At 50.0% G+C, this 17,144-nt stretch overlaps 1 protein-coding gene across 3 annotated transcripts in view; it reads left to right on the forward strand.

Moving 5' to 3' along the window:
- The window catches only part of RPRD1A (regulation of nuclear pre-mRNA domain containing 1A), a 431,185-nt gene that overhangs the window by 220,403 nt on the left and 193,638 nt on the right, over window positions 1-17,144 (forward strand). For all 3 annotated transcript variants that reach the window (XM_086965530.1, XM_086965532.1, XM_086965531.1), the window contains exons 5-6: window positions 12,256-12,382; window positions 12,475-12,650. In XM_086965530.1, coding sequence (XP_086821656.1) covers window positions 12,256-12,382; window positions 12,475-12,650 — 303 coding nt within the window. The remainder of the gene's footprint in view (window positions 1-12,255; window positions 12,383-12,474; window positions 12,651-17,144) is intronic.

Here is a 17,144-nt window from a genome sequence, read left to right on the forward strand (position 1 = left end):
ACGGCCTCCCTCCGCGCAGCGGACACGATCAGCAGACGCACCGGACTCATGCCAGAGTCCTGCCCGTCTGCACCCGTCAGCGCCAAAGAGGCGCCGGCGGCTGGGCAGGCCGACCAAGTCTCTACCCATCGGGTAGGTAGTTTTTCATACTCCCTACAGTCACTGATATCTGCTAAACCCCTGCCGATGCCCTGCCATCATACTTTTACCCCTGAGCGGGCTCTGGAAGCCTCTGCGTGTCAGTGCATCGGAAATCTGGGCCCTCGCAATAAGCACTCCAGGTCTGTCAATCGCATACCCCCTCAGTCGACTACAGAGAACGGGTTTCTGATTAATGTCAGATTGCTCATTAAAAACAACTTTGCCTTTAGGGATTTTGTCTCCGAGAGGAAACCTCCTTGTGTGTTTATTACGGAGACCTGGGCTACCAACCATTCTGGACCAGACCTCTTGAATGCCATTCCGGAGGGATACTCCTTGTCCAGAATGGACAGAGAGAGGCGAAGGGGGGGGGTGGAATTGGGCTTTTACATAGAACCGCTGTCAGATGCAAAACTGAGCACTTATCCTCACCCAGTGATCCCTATCAGGCCCTTTTTTACGCCCTGAACCCCTCTCCCTCTATTACCTTCGCAGGGATCCTGATCTACAGGCCTCCCGGTCCCAGGTCAGAATTCTGTCAAAACCTTCTTAAGGTTCTGGAGCCCTACTTAGACAGACCCAACTTTACCATCATGGAGGATTTTAATTTTCATCTCGAAGGATAATTCTACTAACACTGCCCTCTTGCTGAACCTACTAGCCTCATGCGACCTGTGCCAGAGAGTGGATGGCTGCACCCACACAGCCGGACACACCCTGGACGGGGTCTTCACCAACAACCCTAGAGTGCAGACAGGGACTCCCCTCCCGCTCTCCTGGTCAGATCATATGGCCATTCCCTTTGATTTTATATATTCTAATTCCATTCCAGCCCCTGCAAACCCCAGTAAGTGGGAACTTAAAAGAAACTTCAAAGGAATAAACTGTGACTCACTAGATACCCTGCTGTCCAACCACGGCCCGCTATCCATTGGGAATACACATAGTGCTGCGCTTGACTTGCACAACTCTATCCTGAAGGCTGTAGATAAACTGGCCCCTATCGAGCCACACTACTCTGCCAGAAAACGCCCTTCGGCGCCCTGGTTCTCTGACACCCTCAGGTCCCTTAGGCAGGGATGTAGAAGACAGGAAAGAGCTTGGAGACTTCATTTAGATCCTGAAAAAAAGCAAAAACATAAGATCCTACTTAAAGAATACAAATCTGCAGTGCTTGTGGAAAAGATACATTTCTTTAAGATGACCACTTCCCTTAGCTCCTCCAAGGAGTTGTTCAAAATCATTGACTCCCTGTCAGCCCTGCAATCTCCAGACCTTACTGTGGCATCTCAGGAGCTCTGCAACCAGATATCCACTTTCTTTCATGTAAAGATAACCGATATCTATTCTAGTCTAGAAGCTCTTAATCAGGAACCTGAACCCCTGGCTATCCTAGTTCCACTTTTCGCGGAAGAAGATCTCGCTGAAGTATCTTATGATACGCTCAACAACTTCCCTCCGCTTACACTAGAACAACTTAATCTGCACCTAGATAAGCTGAAGTCAGGCTCTCCCCTGGACCCTTGCCCCCTTAAGATTCTCAAGGAATGCAGAGATGTTCTTCTTCCTGCCTTCCTTGATGTAATCAAGCTCTCAATTCTGGAAGGTGCCTTTCCCACGTCCTGGAAAATGGCCATAGTTAAGCCTCTCCTTAAAAAAGCCTCATTGGACCCCGGTATCTTAAAAAACTATTGGCCTATCTCCTTGCTTCCTGCCCCCGCAAAAATGCTAGAGGCCCATCTTAACATTCATTTGAGTGCCTTCCTGGAGAGCGCCTGCCTTCTTGACCCTTCCCAACACGGTTTCCGCAGGGCGCATAGCACCGAGTCCGCTCTCACAGTGGTCACCAATAACATCCATGCTAAGGTCGGCAGTGGCCAGACTACCCTTCTGGTCGTGCTCGACCTCACAGCCGCATTTGACATCCTATCTCCCTCCATCTTAGTTAAACGTCTCAAGGAGATAGGAGTGAACGGGCCGGCGCTCAGCCTATTGAAATCTTTTCTGGATGACCATGTACAAAGGGTCAAGTTGGGCGACCTTCTCTCGCCAGTAAAACCGGTGCAGTGTGGGGTTCCTCAGGGGTCATCTCTGAGCCCCACACTCTTCAACATTTGTGACACCGCTTGCCAGACTCGTAAGATCTTTTGGGCTGGAAGTCTTATTCTATGCCGATGATACCCAGATCATGGTCTCCCTTTCACACTCTGCCGACATCACAGCCCGGAATTTCAGAAACTGCATGGAAGCAGTTGCTGGCTGGATGGTGAGGAATTTCCTCAAATTAAATGGGGAAAAACAGAGGTGTTGATCTTCGGAGGCAAGGAAGAGATATAGTCAATGGACTGGTGGCCTCCTGCCCTTGGGGGTTTGCCCTAAGCCCTCCCAGTCCGCTCGAAATCTAGGTGTCATTTTTGACAAACTCTTTCGACAAAGCGGGACGATCTCCACCTGTTGTGGAGCCCTTAGAACCTTGAGGAAATTGGTGCACTATCTTTCCCTAGAGGCCCGGAAAACTGTTACAGTAGCACTAATCTCCTCTAGGTTACATTATTGCAATGCACTCTACTTGGGTATCAATAAACAGCAGGTACAACGCCTGTAAGTGGTACAAAATGCAGCTGCTTGGTTCGTCGCTGACGCCCCCCGACTTTCATCAGCCACCCCCATTAGGAGGGATCTTCGCTGGCTCCTTATGCAGGCCAGGATAGAGTTCAAGGCTCTTTGTCTTACTCACTTGCCTTGTATGCCGGTGGATCGGAAGATCTCAAATCCTTGCTAACATCCTACACTCCAGGTAGGGTCCTTTGATCGGCCAACAAAAATCTTTTGGTGATCCGCAGAATCTACAAGGCCAGATTGGGCGGGAGGTCTTTCCACTCCCTTGTCCCCAAGATCTGGAATACCCTTCCGGCGGATATTAAAGGTCAGTCGACCTACTCTCTCTTTCGAAAAGCCCTAAAAACTTGGTTCTTCAGGGAGACCTACCTGTAATTCCTTCCCCTTTCCTCACAGCCTATTCCATTGTTAGCGCCTTGACGCCTACGGGCAATGTCGCGCTGGATAAATCCCTTTTTAATTCAATTCAATTCATAAAACCGTATGGGCAATCCATCAGACCCCGGAGCTCGCCCAGATTTCATCTGCATAGTAGCATCCGTTATTTCGTCAAGCTCTAGATCTAGGCTTAGAAACTTCCTCTGCGTGTCCCCTAGCCAGGCCAGAGCAGTATCTTCAAAGTACTCAGGCAGGTGTAAGGGGGTGCCTCTATGGTAAGAGTAGAGGTTGCTATAGAAGTCTTTGATGGCGCATAGTTGGTCAGGGAGATTTCTATGCACATCTCCGTGAATATCTTGCAACTCTGTCACGTAGTTCGAGAATCTAGGCGAGCGGACTGCAGCTGCCAAAACCTTTCCTGGGCGGTCCCCCTCACCATACACCCTCGCAATATGTTTCTCCTGACATCTGCACTCCCTATCCGCTAGGTCCCATATATTCTGTAAGTTTATCCCGAATGCTAGCTCTGACCCCATCAGCGCCAGAATCTGAGCCCAGCTGCAAAGTGGTCAAGCTGGTACACAGTGATTTTAGGATACCCCCACCTTTAGAAATGCACCAGCCCCTGGCTGTGACCTTGAAAGCTTCCCAGACAGTCATTCCCAGACAGTCATAACGCTAGGGACAGAGGCAAGATTGCAATCAAAGAAGTCCCTGTTGTCTTGTTCCAGTTCAGTCCTGAATACCGCATCCTGTAGATGCAGCTGGTTAAGGCGCCAGCCGCTATATGGGGAGGGATTGAGGGGTATGTGCAATTCAACTACCACTGGGGAATGGTCCGAGTGAGTGAGTGCGTGCTAAGTGGGTCGCTCGTCCCAGCCAATGAGCAATGCCTCTGGAGACTAATACGTAATCCAGCCTGGGTGGAGTGGAATGCCGAGAAGTGTGTTCCTTCCCTGTGTGGGATGTAAGTGCCTCCAAGAGTCAAGTAAGTAGATTTCTTCGATAATGTCGCACACAGCTCTCTGTGTAGTTGTGTGATGCGCTGGTGTGCCTCGGTATCTATTCATTCCAGGGTACATAAGTGTTGAAGTCCCCACCCCAGATAATGTAAGTGGACCCAATTTCCTGGATTTTGTCCCATAAGCGGAGGAGGGATTGTGAGTTATCTATATTAGGCCCATAATAATTAGCAATGGTGACATCCTAGGAATGAAGCCTGCCCCAGAGTAAGCAGAACCTACCCTCTTCGTCAGACAACGAGCCACCGGGAATGAAGGCGATCCCTTTCCTCACCAGTATGGTCACCCCTCGAGAATACGTAGAATATGACGCAAAACTGCGGTGCGCTGCCCATCTCGTGGCAAATTGGGAAGTCTTATCAGGGCTCAGATGTCTCTTGCAACATTGCAACTGTGACGTGGTGCCTGTCTAAATAACTTAGAATCTGCCGCTTTTTCCTAGTGTCATTTAGACCTCGTACATTCCAGGATGCGACAGTGATGTTGGTACTGCCTCGTGTATCACTAGCCATTACGCCCTATGTGGCATGCAACAAAAATCACAAAAATCAGTGTGACAACATTATCCCTGGATTGGACAAACGTCAGCGTAATCGCAAACCAACAACTGCCCCCCCCCCCCCCACACCGGCTTCCCCAACCTGCCGGGTACAGGTCCCCCCTCCCCAAATATTGTAATTGTAATTTATATTTATATAGCGCATTGGGAACCCGTCCTGGTTTTTCCCTGTGAGATAACCCATACGGAGCAACCCCAAGGTGAAAGCCAGGCATCCCGCCGCGGGGGGCCATAGTGGAGATTAAGCAAGCTATTGCCCGGAGTTGCAGAGTGTGAACCCGTGATTCGAGCAGGCACAGAAGCGAGAGAATTATCGAGTCCGTGGTCATTTTGGGCTCAAGACCCTGCCACATCGGGAATTGAACCCTGGTCCCGGGTCTGACCTCTGCTTCATGGTCTGCCTCCTCTAACCATTGAGCCACACTTCCCAACCCCATGAAACAATGTATTGACCCCATAATCGCTACTGCCGGGGGATTGCCCTCTCGGGTACAGGCTAGGGACTCGCGGCCCGCCCACTTCCCTCCATACTCTCACCCACCCGGTGCTCTACCCTCGGGCAGGCAGTCGTGGCGGGACAGAGGTAAGTCGCCGAGCCAGTTATCTCATCAAATAAAACACATAGTAATACATCACCAATGATGTAAGCTTCGTCTGATGTCCAGCAATAAGTAGAGTACCAGCTATCCATTTACGTGCAGATCATATGTCAATTAGGTTCTGGTCCAGGCGTTTGGGACTAGCGTTCTCTGTTTCAGAGTCGGTAGTATCCGAGCGGCGATGGTGTCGTAAATAACCTTCAAATAGTTGAGGATTGGTGAAGAAGTGTTGTGATCCATGATGGGTAATCTTCAGCTTCGCCGGGTACAGCATGGCGTAGGGGATCTGCTGCGTCTGTAGCTTCTTCTTGACCGTCGCAAATTTTCGTCTAGCGTCCTGCACGGCCTGCGTAAAATCTGGGAAGAAGGACAATGGACAATGTCGTGTTTTTATAGTTCACCTGGCGTTTTTCTCGGGCAAGGCGTAACACTGCATCCCTGTCGCAGTAGTTTAAAAAACGTGCTATCACAGGGGGCGGCCGGGCAGCATGGGATATATGGGCCCGTTCAACTGTCAAATGTGCCGAGAAGGCATCCCTGCCAAAAAGGTCTACTACCCATTTTTCAACGAAGTCCTCCATGCGCCCCCCGTGGCTGTTGTCTCTGCCAGACCGAGGATGCGCACGTTGTTCCGCCGGGAACGCTCCTCCAAGTCTTCATTTTTGTCTACGATTATTTTAAGCAGTTTGTCCATCTGCGAGACCTGTTTTTTGCTCATGGTGGCTCCATCCTCCAAGTCTGACCCTCTAGATTATGCCTCCTTGAGGCGCTGTTCATGTTGCCCCAGTTTAGTCACCACAGAGTCCATCCGGGCATTCATCGTATCCATCTTTACGTCGATTGATGAGAGGCTCTGCTGCATACCAAGGAGAATCACCTTTCAGTCTTCCTCAGGCGATTCCACGTTGTCTGTTTCGTCCTGTTCTTCCGTGCGCGATTTAGGGGTCTTACGCGCCTCAAATGGGATTTTGGTCTGTTTCGCTTCTGAGTGCCCCATGGCATCGACCAGTCAGCAGTATATAAGGGAGTGCTTGCGTAACACCCAGTGGTGGCGGCGTCCGTATAGTCAAAGTATGTTAATAAAGGTGAAATGTCTCTGCAGGCTTTGGGGAGCACAGGATAGCCTTTAGGTGCAGCGTTGGCAAGGGTATAATCAATAGCGCAGCAGCACAAAATGGCGCGTACACCGCTCACTCCCGCATGCAATGTAGGTACTTAATGCAAAGGCCGAGTCTCCAGGTCGCAGGCTCTATCGTGCAGAATCAAAGTAAGGCAGGCTCCAGTGCAGGTCAATGCAGTTTTCCCCAGTCTCACCTCACCGGCCGTGTGTACTGAAGCAGACTCCGGGCCCTCGAGGATCTTCGCTAGCCGCAGCTCCCTGGTGCACAAAATGGCGGCCGTTCCCTACCTTGGGGCATAAGTCTCCCGGGCAGCAATGCAGGGGAGGGGCATGTTAATTCTGCCGCAAATATAGGGGCCAAGCGGCGCTTCAAACTGGCCTCACGCTCTAGTTCTGAGTGTCTGCTCCCAGCGCCTCCAAGCTGTCAACAATGGCTCCCGGCTGCACCCCAGGGCAATTTCGACGATGTCGCACTCACCCCCGAGGCTTTCACTCGTCCCGGCTCGCTGCTGGACGGCACAGTAGCGTCCTTTCGCTCGCAGATTCAACCTCGAGGCCCGCCCACCCCCGATGTCTATTAGGTGTCCGGGTCGGCGCGTTGCTCCAGGGGCAGCAGTCCGTACCTCGCTTCTCTCGGCTGTCCGCTTTTTCCACACCCGCACCGCAAGCAATATGCACAAATGTGGTATCGCCGGAATCAGCAGGGCAAGCCGTTTCTCATATGGAATGAAATGGTGATGCAGGATAGGCATTTCGGATGTGTCCTGGCTCGGTTGGGCTGGAGCCTCACATGCGCGTGGCCATCTCGGTCTCGGTCCGGAGCCTGGGAGTTCCGCGTCCTACCGTCTATACCCGGGTCCATCGGCGACTCCTGAACAGATGCAAGAGTTTCTTGCTGCTATGGACCGCCTGTTTAGGCGTCTGGCTCCCGCCGATGCGCCTATTGGGCCCGCAGTCCTGTGTCAAGATCCTGTTGGCCCGGCGGCACTGCCTCTGGTGCCGGCCCAGAAGCAACTGGACCCAGCGCCCTCTGCTCCGGCGCCACAGGGTGCAGCACTGCTGGCTCTGGCCCCGGCGCTGGCCCTAGTTCCGCCACAGGCGCTGCACTGGGTGCTGTTTATCCGGCCCCTGCCCCGGTTCTCGTACCATTTCGTTCCGACCTGGAATCCACATTGGGATGCGGCTCCGGTTCGGCCCCGGCCAGCGCTGTTCCCGGCGCCTCTCCCAGTGCCACTGGCCCTCTCTCCTTGTCCTGCCCTTCCGCCGTGGCCGGCTCCTTCTACCCCGGAGCCGGATGAGGACTGGGACTGCTCAGAGTACCCCCTTGCGTGACAGTGTGACTCCGAGCAGGATTGGGTGGATGACCTTCAAGATGCGGGTGAACTTGATGTGTCTTCTGACCCGGGTTTGCCTCCCCTCCACCTGCTATGGAGGAGGGCGCTTCTACACTATGGTGCTGTGTCGAGCTGCGGAGGCTCTCCATCTTGACCTCCCTACAGTGGCCCTTAAGACCAACCTCCTTACAGAGGTGCTCCAGACGGTGTCTAAGTCGTCGGAACCGCTGCTCCCTTTCAATGAGAACCTTACCAAAGTCCTTTTGGGCACTTGGTTGTGGCCGGCCTCCGGGGCACCGGTGGATAAGAATGTCCCTAGGCGCCATCGCCTGGTGACCCTGCTTTCTTGACCACTCATCCCGTGCCTAAGAAGGACTCTAAGAAGCTGGACCAATATAGCAAGAGGTTGTTCTGCTTGGCCAGCTTGGGGTTGCGGTCGGTTAATACCGCCTGCTTATTGGGCCGTTACTCCCACGCAGTGTGGGATATGGTAGCAGAGATCCTGCCCCAGTGTTCTGAAGAAGTCCAGGCCATCCTTTCCCAAGCGATTAAGGAGGGCACGGATGCGGCAAAGTTTGCAATGAGGTGTGGTCTGGACATGGCTGATTCCTTGAGCAGGGCGGTTTCCACGACTGTGGCATTGCAGCGCCATGCCTGGTTGCGGTCTACCGGGTTCTCACTTGATGTCCAGAGCTCGCTCATGGACATGCCCTTTGATGGCTCTCGTCTTTTCGGCGACAAGGCGGACCGTGCCCTGGAGCGCTTTAAAGACTCACCGGCCACGGCTAAGTCTTTGGGTCTTTACACAAAGATCCCTGCCAAGCCTGGGTTTCGTTTCTTTTGTGGCCAGGGTAAAGGCGCACAGACGCGCTCCTCCGCAAAGCCTGCGCAGAACCTGCCTCAGGGTGGCCGCGGACGCGGCTTCCGCAGGGGTGAGTCTGGTAACCAGCGGGCGGGTCAGTCAACCTCTACACCCGCTGCTTCCACCTCCAAGCCTGCCTAATCCGGGCTTCAGGGGGCACCCCACGCAGGTAGGAGGCAGGGTTCGCCACCACTTCCACCACTGGCGCAAAATCACATAGGACAAGTGGGTGCTGCAGATAATCTGCCAAGGTTCCTCACTCCCCTTTCTGTCCTCCTGTCCAGCCATGCCACCTCAGTACCACCGCATGTCGGGGGATCATTTGGCTTTCCTCCGTCAGGAAGTCACGGCCATCCTGGCCAAGGGGGCCATAGAGTGCGTTCCCGCTCAGGAAGTAGGGAGTGGTTGTAATTCCCTCCACTTTCTGGTCCCCAGGGAGGACAAGGGGGCCTGCGCCCCATCTTAGACCTACGGGACGTCAATAGCTTCCTCCGGAAGGAGAAGTTCAAGATGCTGACTCTTGCTCAGGTCCTGAGTGCCCTGGACCCTGGAGACTGGCTGGTAGCGTTGGACTTGCAGGGCGCCTATTTTCATATCCACGTCCTGCCGGCCCACCGGCGTTACCTGCGGTTCATGATAGGGCAGGGGCATTTTCCGTTAGCTGTATTCCCTTTCGGCCTTACCAGCGCCCCTCGGGTGTTCACTAAAGTGATGGCGGAGTTCCCAGCTCATCTGCACAGGTTAGGGTTGTCAGTCTTCCCCTACCTCAGACTGGCTGTTGAAGGCGGGCTCGCCTCAGACAGTCGTCTCCCACCTCCAGACTAAGGCCGACCTCCTGCATTTGCTGGGGTTCTCCATCAATGTGCCCAAGTCGCACTCGAGTCCCTCTCAGAAGCTCCCCCTCATTGGAGCGGTTCTGGATTCTACCCAGTTTTCGGGTTTATCCTCCCGAGCAGCGAGTCTAGGATATTCAGGCTATGATTCTGCTCTTTCAGCCTCTATCCGTGGTTTCAGTCATGATGACCCTCCGGCTTCTGGGCCTGATGGCCTCCTGCATCCTCTTGGTGACGCATGCCTGATGGCATATGCGGGCTCTGCATTGGGACCTGAAGTTCCAGTGGGCACAGCATCAGGGCAACATGTCCGATCTCGTCCAGATCCCAGAGGGCGCTGCACGACAGTTGCAGTGGTGGCGCACAAATCGCGACTGGGTCAGTGGCAGATCCCTCTCCCTTCCCCAACAGGAGCACACAGTGGTGACGGATGCGTCCCTCCTGGGATGGGGAGGCCACATGGGAGAGACGGAGATCACAGGCCTCTGGTCTCCGGTGGAGTCCCGGCTCCATGTCAACCTTCTGGAGCTGCGCGGCGATCCGGCTTGCACTGAAGACATTCCTTCCCTCTGTCCGAGGAAGTGTAGTGCAGGTGTTCAGACAACACCACCGCCATGTGGTATTGCAACAAATAGGGCGGGGTGGGGTCGTGGACCCTGTGTCAGGAAGCTCTACACCTCTGGACATGGCTGGAACATCAAGGCATTACCTTGGTGGTTCAACACCTGGCAGGTTCTCTTAACGCCAGGGCGGACAAGCTCAGCCGCCGGTACATGGTGTATCACGAGTGGCGTCTGAACTCTAACGCGGCGCAAGGTCTCTTTCTGCGTTGGGGAGAGCCTTGGTTAGATCTATTCGCCACCGAAGGGAACGGGCAATGTCATCAGTTCTGTGCGTTGGAATTTCCAAGGCGGCACTCGCTCGGAGATGCTTTTCGTCGAGTTAGGCTGCGGTCTGGTGTATGCCTTTCCGCCTATACCACTTTTGCCCAGAGTGCTGAAGATCAGGCGCAACCGGGCCCAAGTTATTCTTGTGGCTCCGGGCTGGGCTCGAAGAGTATTGTATCCCAAGCTACTCCGTATGAGCATCGATCCCCCGATCCGTCTGCCTCTTCGGGAGGATCTTCTGTCGCCGCAGCAGGGGACGGTCCTCCACCCGAACCTGTCCAGCCTCCACCTTCATTGCGTTGAGATTGAGTGGCGACAGTTGATGGCTTTCGACCTTCCTCCCGAAGTCTGTAATGCCATCTGGCAGCCAGACATCCCTCCACCAAAACTGTATACACCTGCTGATGGAACAGATTTGTAGCATGGTGCACAGCAAAGGCTGTGGATCCCCTTTCAGCCCCTCTTTCTGAGGTTCTTCTGTTTCTCCTATCTTTGGCCCAGCAGGGCTCTGCGCTGGGCACTATCAAAGGCTATCTTTCTGCAATTTCCGCCTTCCAGAGGCTCCCTAATCAGCCTTTTCTTTTTAAGTCCCCGGTTGTGAACCACTTTCTCAAGGGCATTACACACACGTTTCCTCCCGTTCCCTTCATAATGCCTCAATGGGACTTAACTCTTGTCTTGACTTTTCTGATGTGCACTCCCTTTGAGCCTCTTCATAACTGCCCTTTATGTCTTCTTACTCTCAAGACCGCTTTTCTGGTTGCTATCACTTCTGCTACAAGAGTGAGTGAGTGAGCTGCAGGCCCTTTCTTCCAAACATCCTTTCCGTTCATCCGGACATGGTGGTTTTAAGGACCCATCCTTCTTTTCTGCTGAAGGTTGTCACGCCTTCCACATCGGGCAGACCATCACTTTGCCCACTTTCTTTCCTCCTCGGCAATTTTCAAGAGAAGAGGAGAGGCTCCACCGTCTGGACCCAAATTGTGCACTCGCTTTCTATCTGCAGCATACACAGCAGTTCCGGGTGGATGATCAGCTTTTTGTCGGCTACGTGCACGCTAAGCAAGGTCGGGCTGTGCACAAACTGACCATCTCCCGATGGGTCGCTCTCTGCATCAAAGCATGTTACTCCTTGGCCAAGAAGGAGCTTTCTGTGGGGCTGCGTGCCTATTCGACAAGGGCAACTGCAGCCACTAATGCCTTGGGACGTGGCGTTCCCTTGCAGGACATTTTTCAGGCTGCAACGCGGGTCTCGCTGCACACGTTTACCAAGCACTTTACCTTGACAGTAAGGTCCGGAGAGACTGCTTCTTTGGCCGTTCTGTGCTCCGTGACTTTTTGGTGTGATCTTGTTTGCAGACCCACCACCGGGGTTGGTATTGCTGGGGTATCTATTTTAAGGTAAGGAATCTATCACTAACGTGTCTCTTTCAGATGCACAAGTTACTACTTGTGTAACAATATATCTGTAAGAGACATTAGTAAGTGATGGATTCCTTACCGCCCCACCCATCCTCCTCGTTCTGCGAACTGATCACTAGGGTTAAGGTCATTCCCTTTGAGGGCCCTAGTTTCATGCATCAAAGGTCGGTTTCCGGCATGGCTCTGCGTTTCGGCGCGGAATGTTGTGTACAGAACTGACATCAGCGCGCATGGGTGGCGCCTAAGTAACCTCCGTGATGTCATCTCGGTGCTTACGATGCCAGTGACGGGCGCGGAGCCGCACGGCGCCCCCTACTGGCCCACAGGGGTACTGCTAAGCAGAAAACTTTCCGGATCCAAACTGACGTCTGAGGAATATTCTACGGTAAGGAATCTATCTCTAACCAATGTCTCTTACAGATCTATCGTTACACAAGTAGTAACTTGTGCTTCCTGACCATGTTTGTGCTTTGTTTCAGGCCACTGATCTCATTAGAGCCTTACAGGAATTAGAAAATGCTGCTTCAGGAGATGCTGCAGTTCATCAGAGGATAGGTTCGTTGCCCATTGAAGTTGAAGATACCACTTTATTAGACAAAGTAACAGGTGAGTGAACCTAGTGGGGTGAATAATTCATAGTGGTAATTTGTGTGCAATTGCTCTGAGGATTTGTTGTCTTTTCTTGTGTATTCTTTCAGATAAAGATTCTGGTGATCATCTGTCTAAGAAGGTAGAAGATGCATGCATGTGTCTGGCAGACTACAATGGGCGGTTGGCAGCTGAAATAGATGATAGAAAACAACTTATCCGGATGTTGTCAGACTTTCTGCAGTCTCAAAAAGAGGTCGTTGCTGAGAAAGAGCAAAAGCTGGACGTGCGTAACTCATTTATGGTTTCCCATTTTGCTTTTTTTCATTTATTAACCTCGGAGTGGCTTTGTTTTCTAATGCTGCTGTTTATAGCCCAAATTTGTTTGAGGGAAGAAAAAGCTAGGTCTTGGATGGTCTGTGAAAATGCAGTGAAAGATATGCGTTTGGTAGCGATAGATTGATTGTGAATACTCTGTACTACCCCTACGAGGAATTTTCCCACTTCATGTGTCTACAGGAGGTTTTAAACAGTTAACCCTAGTATTGCATATGTTTTTACTAAGTATTCCTACATCTCTGCTTGTTACTGTTCCCAGCTGTTAGAAGGCTGGAAACTGCTTCTTAGAGTTGTGAAATCAAAGTTGTTCTTAACTTAGAGTGAGGTATTTTTCACATGGCTGTGGCTCGGTTGCTGCACTGCTCCCACTAGCCTTCTTTTTAGGAATCAGTGAGTTTTTTCCCCACCCTCTTTTCATTTTCCGGTATTCAGAGGCTGTTGCTCCAAATAAGGGGATCTTCTCTCTAGTAATACTCTATGCCTCCTACTGCATAGAGCCTATTATTATGGTCCAATTTGAAACACTACCCATTCCGAGCACTGACATGCTCACCCCTAAATTGCAACTACTAGTAACCTTGTATTGAATTTGTAATTGTTTAGGAAAGACCTCTACCTCGTCTGTACCTGCTGTTTCTGCTACCCCTAAAATATAGAAATAAATATTTTCTTTCCCATGGAACTGGTGTTATGCCAGGTCACTGACAGTGTTGAAAGGCAGGACATGCTTACTGCATGTCTTCCTTGATGATCACTAAGAAGAGATTCTTTTGCCTGGGCTAGGATGCTGCAGAAACGTGCCAGCTGATAATATAGGTTGCATTTATAAGGCTCCTCATACTATATGTATAGGATTCTTGATGCACCACTGGGAGTGGCTCTATCCCCCTGCTTTCAAATTAAATCTTTAGGGCTGTGCCATGAATCTGCCATTTAATATCAGGAATGTACTTGATTCCCTAGTGGATTACCTAGTGCACCACAATCCAATATATGCTTGATAGTTTTGCTAAATCCAAGTCCCATCCAATCAATCTGTCTTCAGTTTGCAAGGTACACATAGGTCTCCTCAAGCCTTCAACTTGTTCTGTGCAAGCCAAGCGGCAAATTGTCATACGGTACCTATTCTAGTTGTTCGAATTTCTCTAACTGGACATTTAGCTTCATGCTTAATTGGGTATTGTGGTTGCACATGCGGGCTGATGGGTATGAGGTTGATAAGGTGCATCTCTATCCTAGCCTACATGATAGCCGTACAATGCCAGGCTTATGAAATCCCACTCCTTGGTATATGCTTGTTTAGCAGCTTCAGGAATGAGTATGGAGAAAGATTGTATTATCATATCTTCCCCTTGCCGAACTTTTCAAATAAACTCTGTTTATCTCAATTTGAATGTCCAAATCAAACAATCTATCTGGAGAGCTAACCCGCTTATCTGGGGTTTCAAGTTGAATAAAATCATTAGTTGCTCTCGCACCCAGAAACTCTTGAAGAATCTGGAAAACTATTGTCACCTCTGCTGAACTATCAAGCAGTGTCTGTGCCCACTCCTTGTTTCGAAGCAGCGTCCTCAATGTGTGTGACATATTTAACATAACACCTGCCACTTTCATCTTTTTTAATTGAGGCTTTTGTTGTGGAAGTTTTCCTTTTTTATCACGTCAGACAAGCGCTGAGTACTTTCTCGCTTTCACATACTCTTCTGATCTGCACTCTGATCTTCCTCCTCGTTCTCTGAACGTTTGCCAGATGTTTCCTGAAAGGAATGAGAAGGACTTGTATCAGTTTACGGCTACCTATCAGGCTGTTTAAGTGATTCACAGTTACGTAGAATATAGCGCTTTTTAGTGGACTCTGGTTGCGTGATTGATCCCATGACATTGATTTTTCCTTATTATTTTGTTTATCCCAGAGCTTTTTAGAAAGCTCTGTTGCCGGTTTCAAGTTATCCTTTCCAGAATTACCCTTCAGTTGTCGTTTATTTGGTCTGTCTCCCAAATTATTTCGATCTAGAGCTGTATGTCTCAGAAATAATTGTGGGTGTTTCTTGCTGTTGTCTGCTATGGGAACTTGTGTGAGGTGTTTACATACTGCCAAAACGTCTGTTTCCTCTTTTATGATACTTAAAATAATTGTGGCAACTGTGGCATAGTTGTCAATTAGTTGAATCCCCAAATCCAGGCAGGGGCAGCCCTATATTAATTTTGAATCTGTTTTAGCACTGCAGGTAAAACAGCTGTAGATGATGTACCATGTGTTATGGTATATAGTGCGGTGAAAACTGTGCCCCAAGTGACACATTCATCTACCGGGGGAACCATCCCTAGTGGTAGGCACATTGTGAGAATTCTGTATTTATCTCAGGTTCCTGTATAGGGGTAATAGTGCTTCAAGCTGGTTAGTTTTTTGTGCTATCCAGAACAGAATTTCCTCCTGACTAGTAGGAACCTTACCATACTTGTGTTAATGGGAACTGGACTAATCGCAAACACAGCTATATGTGGCTGTGCAGATTTAACAGCCCTCGCTGGGAGTTGCTGTTATTGTTCACATTACGAACTGTGTTTAAATGTCTGTGCAGTCTAACTAGACCTGTGTAAAGAGCATGGAGCTCTACAGCATTGAGTGGTCCTAATGTTGGATATGGTGTATAGTCTGCTTAGATTGGGCAGGTTGCTCCCTCTTTGCTGAAGGGTGAGGGGTTCAGTCTTGCAATGTGGTAGGGCACCTTGGAACCAATTTGTATGTTCCTAGAATGTTACTGGAATGTCTGAATCTTTATAGGCTCTGTATTGGCCTGGTATTACAGCTGCTGTGTATGTATGGAGTGTTTGTGTGTTGACAATGGCTGCACGAAAAGTGACCTGTGGAAATAATACCTCTGTTATGTACGCTTCGTGGGCTGCTGCCACAAAGTTAGCTTCTCCGCCTGTAAGAGGAAGCTCTTGTTGTGAACTCTGTGTTACTGCATGTCTGTATTTGAGTGGAATAACCACTGGTGGTTGGGCCATATTTAATGAGTGAAATTCAAAGAAAGGAACAACTATAGTGGGGTGATCCTTTTAAAGGTTCAAGCTTGAACAACCTATAGACAAAACAGGGTTCTGTATTTAGCTGAGGAGGATTAGTCCTGAAAACCTTGGATGTCTCCGTATAAGGTGACTAGGGGCTTTGGGCACACACAAGTACTACGCAGGAGACCCATTAATTAAGTACCTTACCTAGAACGTTGGTGGTGCCATGTAATAGTTACTACGAATTAAGTAGGACTGGGTATCTGGGCAAAATGACAGTCAAAATATGGGGAATGATTCCACACATATCATTAGAGTATATTAGCCTAATTCCTGGATAGCTCACAGTGTGCCATCTGCACCCCAACCTTACAGGGTACCAGATGGTTACGGCAACCTCAGAAAGTGGCCACTCTGATTCCCCAAGGAAATTGTGGAAACAATCTACCCTTTTGTTGTTACAAAGGCATGCCACAGAGACGCAAGCCATATACAAACTGGCATTTCCAACATTTATTGAAGCAATTGTATTCTTGTGATTAGCAAGAAAAAAAGATATGAGCTGCAATTATTAGCAATGGGAAACAACGCGTTGTAACCAGCATTAAAAGAATTGTGAAAAAGATAAACAGTTAGACTATTATGATGTTATAGTGATTATATATCATACTTGTACTCCTACCTACACTATCGAGAGCCTAGTGGGAGTACCTTCTGCCAGATCCATTGGGATACCTCAACTCCCCATACCAGTGTGTGGTGCCTGTGTGTGATGCATCAGGATCCCGATCTGTAGTACAGGCTACCGTCCTTAGCTGGATAGAGATTCGAGTCGGCAGGGCTGCATCGCAGTCACAGACCAACGTTCCAGGATAATCCTTAGAAGTGTCCCTCTGCCGAATGTGGCTCTGAGATAGTTTATATAATCAAAGCCCTGTTCCAATCGCAATGTGTCAGAGGTGCAATGCTGATGCGATGTTTCTCTTACAAATCAGAGCTGGGCAGAGCAAGGGCAAAATGCTCCGCGTTCCTTGGTCTCAAGTGTCATGATAAAATGCTTACCAAAAATTGAGCTGTACGCAGAATACTTTCGAAGTATGTTATTGTGTACGCGCAATGCATATAAAAAGTCACTGTCTAAAAATGTTCACATGCATAGTTCAAATTGGAGACTTTTGCATGGGCCAATTTAACCTTGAAACAACAGTCCACCCTAGACCCACAAATTAAAATGAGGTCTGAATTACTTTTCAGGCGAGGCATTACTCTACTCTAGACACTGTTCTGAGGTTGGATGGCACGCAACTGGATTGGAAAGTTTTATGCAGCTGTTTCCTTATTATACCAAACACACTTTTTTATCAGTTATAAGAAAAGGTTAGGTTTCAGAAGATTCCACATGTCCAAGTCACTTCACCAGGGCATT

Source organism: Lissotriton vulgaris, chromosome 4_1 (genome assembly GCF_964263255.1).
Source record: "Lissotriton vulgaris chromosome 4_1, aLisVul1.2, whole genome shotgun sequence".
NCBI classification, from domain to species: Eukaryota; Metazoa; Chordata; class Amphibia; order Caudata; family Salamandridae; genus Lissotriton; species Lissotriton vulgaris.